Genomic DNA, 4,530 nt, shown 5'->3' on the forward strand with positions numbered 1-4,530 from the left:
CTCCCAGGTTGAAGTGATTCTCGTACCTCAGCCTCCCTAGTAGCTGGGATTACAGGTGTTTGCCACCACACCTGGCTCATTTTTGTATTTTAAGTAGAGACAGAGTTTCACCATGTTGGCCATGCCTCCCAAAGTGCTGGGATTACAAGTGTGAGCTGCCGTGCCTGGCCCAGAAACAATTTTTTAAAAAACAAAATTGAAATTGGTATTTTACTGCTATCTAGGGGAAACAGAGGCACTGCAGAATGAGGACATACCTCAGTCAGCTTGAGCTGCTTAACACAACACCACAGACCTCCACAGAGATTTATTTCTTACAGTTCTGGGGGCTGAGAAGTCCAAGGTCAGGGTGCCGGCTGATGTGGTTCTCGGTGAGGGCTCTCTTCCCGGCTTGCAGACAGCCGCCTTCTCCCTGTGTCGTCACATGGTGGAGAGAGAGCAAGTGCACTCGTGTCTCCCCTTATAAGGCCACTAATCCCATCAGAGGGCCCCGACCCCATCTCTCCCTAAAGACCTCCCAAGGACCCCGTCTCCAAATCCCATCCCACCCCACTGGGGGTTGGAGCTTCAACATACGAACTTGGAGTGATGGGCACAACCATTCAGGCCAAAACACGAACCAGACCTGGCCCCGGGTCTCTGCTGTTACCCTAATGTGTATCACCTCCTGCTTCCCCACCAGAGTCTGCCATGGAGAGGGACCGCTACATGAGCCCCATGGAGGCCCAGGAGTTCGGCATCTTAGACAAGGTTCTGGTCCACCCTCCCCAGGATGGTGAGGATGAGCCCACGCTGGTGCAGAAGGAGCCTGTAGAAGCAGCGCCAGCAGCAGAACCTGTCCCAGCTAGCACCTGAGAGCTGGTCCTCCTCTCCAGAATCACATGAAGGGGCCAGAGGCCAGCCAGACCCCCAGCTGGGCCCTGCTCACCCCTTGCTGCTGGGCCCGGAGGGGCCCCTTGAGGAACTTTTCATTTGCAAGGGTGCCCCCTATGGACGGGGCATTCCAGCTGAGACACTGTGATTTTAAATTAAATCTTTGTGGTCTTTGCTCTGCGTCTGGGACACCCTCCCTCTCTGCATGACGATGGCGTGTACACATCTGTATTTCACAGGCCCCTTGTGTTTTTGTCCCGAACCGAAGAGGTAAGCCATGTCTTGAGCAGATTCTCCTGATCATATCCTATATTCCAGGCAGTGTTCTTTTGTGAAGAAGACACAAGCAACCATCCTCAAAAGAGCTCCATTCTTGTGGCAGTAGATAGTTATTTAAAAAAAAAAAAAAAAGGCCGGGCACGGTGGCTCATGCCTGTAATCCCAGCACTTTGGGAGGCCGAGGCGGGTGAATCACAAGGTCAGGAGATCGAGACCATCCTGGCTAACACGGTGAAACCCCGTCTCTACTAAAAATACAAAAATTTAGCCGGGCGAGGTGGCGTACACCTGTAATCCCAGCTACTCCAGAGGCTGAGGCAGGAGAATCACTTGAACTTAGGAGGCGGAGGTTGCAGTGAGCAGGATCACGCAACTGCACTCCAGCCTGGGCAACAAAGCAAGACTCTGTCAAAAAAAACAAAAAACACAGGAAAGGTGGCATGCAAGTGTGAGGGTGAGTGTGTTACAGTTTTCTATGGGGTAATCAGGGAAGCCCTCACTGAGAAGGTGGTGGTTGAGCAAAGCCTCAAAGAAGGGGAGGGATGGAGCCTGTGTCCAGGCAGAGGACACAGCCAGTGCAAAGGCCCTGTGGCAGGACAGTACCTGGCATGTGAGAGGACCTATGAGGAGGCCCGTGGCTGAGGGAAGGTGGAAGAGATGAGATCAGAAAGCAGAGGTGAAAATTAGCCAGGCATGGTGGTGTGCTTGAACCCGGGAGGCAGAGGTTACAGTGAGCCAAGATCACACCACTGCACTCCAGTCTGGGCAACAGAGTGAGATTCTGTCCACAAAAAAAAAAAAAAAAGTGGAGGTGATTGAGGAGAATAGATCATAAAAGGCCTGACATCTAAAAGGAGGGAGGTGAAACATGGAGAGTTTTGAGAAGAGGAAGGAAAATAAGGATGACTGACTCCTGAGGAGTGCACCCTGGACGGAAACTGGAGAGCAGTTAGGAGAGCTGGAGTAATCCAGATGAAAGCTGATGGCAGGCCTGGCCGAGTGGTGAGACAAAGTCAGATTCTAGCTAGGTGGGATGTGACAGAGAGCAGTTTCCAGAAACTCCGAGCTGATGGCCCAAAGCAGGAAGATGGAGACCTGTCACCTGAGATGGGAAGTGTAGGGAAAGGAACAGGCTTGGGGAGGGATCGGGACTTGATTTTGGATATATTATACCTGGTGTTTGTTATGTCCCTGGACATCAGGGTCAAGAGGTTGAAATAAAAATGTAGGCAGCATTAGCATGTAGGTTAATTACCAGTCAGATTGAGAGATGGCTATTGGATTCGGTGCTGTGGATGTCACTGGTGGCCTTAAATCAGGGCATTTCTGGTACTGTGGGAGCCAAAAGCCAGGCTGGAGTGGATCCAGAAAGAATAGGAGGAAATATCAGACACAGACAAGTCTTTCGAGGAATTACACTATCTCCTCGATAGTGTAATGATTACTACACTAAGCGGAGCAGGGAGCTGGGGGGCGGATGTAGCCGGAGGGAGAAATGGGGTCAATAGTTTTCAAAATTCAAGCATTCGGGAGGGGGGCGGGCTATGCTTAGCAGTTACAGTGTTGCACTTTGCATTATGGACATTAAAAATACATAGAAAAGTACCCTGAGCTTTGAGAGGCTGAGGGAAGAGGATCTACCTGAACCCAAGTGTTCGAGGCTGCAGTGAGCTACGATCCTGCCCTTGCACTCCAGCCTGGGCAATAGAGGGAGAAAATAATAAAACATTTTATTATTATTCTGTAAAAAAATAATTAAAAAATATAGGCCGGGCATGGTGGCTCACTCCTGTAATCCCAGCACTTTGGGAGGCCAAGGCAGGCGGATCACCTGAGGTCAGGAGTTTGAGGCCAGCCTGGCCAATGTGGTGAAACCCTATCTCTACTAAAAATACAAAAATTAGCCAGGCGTGGTGGCAGCTGCCCGTAATCTCAGCTACATGGGAGGCTAAGGCAGGCGAATAGCTTGAACCTGGAAGGCTGAGGTTGCAGTGAGCCAAGACCGCACCATTGCACTCCAGCCTGGGTGGCAAGAGGGAAATTCGGTCTGAAAAACAAAACAAAAAAAGCTGGGCATGGTGGTTTGGTGCCTGTAATCCCAGCTATTTGGGAGGCTGAGGCATGAGAATCACTTAAACCCAGGAGGCAGAGGTTGCAAATCTCCAGGGCCCAAGATCGTGCCACTGTGCTCCAGCCTGGGCAACAGAGTGAGACTGTCTCAAAAATAAATAAAAATAAATATAAACAAAAGTAGAGAAAACAGGGTAATGAGACCCCATGTACTTATCACACCAGTTCAACAATTAATTCACGGTCAAATGTGATTCTTCCCTACCCGACCCCATCCCTGCCTCCACAGCCTAGATTTATGTGGAAGCAAATCCCAGAGATCTTTTCATCTGTAAATATTTTTTTTTTTTCAGTTTGCATTTGTAAAATACGAGGACTTTTTTTTCCTTTTTTTTTTGATACAGAGTTTTGCTGTGTCACCCAGGCTGGAGTGCAGTGGTTGGATCTTGGTTCACTGCAACCTCCGCCTCCTGGGTTCAAGCAATTCTCCTGCCTCAGCCTCCTGAGTAGTTGGGATTACAGGCGCGCGCGCCACCACGCTCGGCTCATTTTTTGTATTTTTAATAGAGACGGGTTTTCACCATGTTGGTCAGGCTGGTCTCGAACTCCTGACCTCAGGTGATCCACCCACCTCGGCCTCCTAAAGTGCTGGGATTACAGGCATGAGCCACCACGCCCGGCCAAGGAATAAAAAAGACAACCATAATGCCATTTTCAAACCTAAAGCAAAGTAATACGGAGACAGGGAAATGAATGAAGAAGCCTTGCTTTGACCTTTGACCATAAGCCCTAACTCTGAATAGCTGGCCCCACCACACACATAATCGTGGCCTTGACGTCAGTCCCCTAACCCCGGACCCTTATCTCGGCCTCACTGTACTCTGCCCTTAACCTCTAGCCCTAGAGCCCTTAACTGTGGCCTTGGCCCCAATCCCCGTGACCTCCGGACTTCAGACCAGATACTACCCATATCCCCTTGTGAGGTCTTGGTCAAGCATCACCTGGGTTGTACGTTTTCTCTTTCATCATTAAAAAGGCGGTGCTAAGCTGCAGACGGACTTCCGACTCAGCCAATGGTGTAAGCCAGGCAGGAGGTGGCGCCCAATAAGCTCAAGAGAGGAGGCGGGTTCTGGAAGGAAGCCAATAGCTTGTGAAGGCGAGTCTAGCAGCAACCAATAGACGTGAGGGAGAGGCGGGACTCCGAGGGAGGTCAATCGCTGGAGGCGTCTGGCGCAGCTACAGCCAATGACTTTTGGCGGAGGCGTTCCCCAACCCTGGCCTCTCCCATGACCCCGCTCCGGGGCTATG

The 4,530-nt window shown here is 50.7% G+C and overlaps 1 protein-coding gene across 1 annotated transcript in view; it reads left to right on the forward strand.

Annotated features, from left to right (window-relative positions):
- CLPP (caseinolytic mitochondrial matrix peptidase proteolytic subunit) overlaps nucleotides 1-1,049 on the forward strand; it is an 8,577-nt gene extending 7,528 nt beyond the window's left edge. The window contains exon 6 of the mRNA XM_011967416.1: nucleotides 683-1,049. Coding sequence (XP_011822806.1) covers nucleotides 683-855 — 173 coding nt within the window. The 3' untranslated portion in view covers nucleotides 856-1,049. The remainder of the gene's footprint in view (nucleotides 1-682) is intronic.
- Nucleotides 1,050-4,530: the final 3,481 nt, after the last annotated feature.

This window comes from Mandrillus leucophaeus, unplaced genomic scaffold (assembly GCF_000951045.1).
Source record: "Mandrillus leucophaeus isolate KB7577 unplaced genomic scaffold, Mleu.le_1.0 Scaffold8, whole genome shotgun sequence".
Classification (NCBI taxonomy): Eukaryota; Metazoa; Chordata; class Mammalia; order Primates; family Cercopithecidae; genus Mandrillus; species Mandrillus leucophaeus.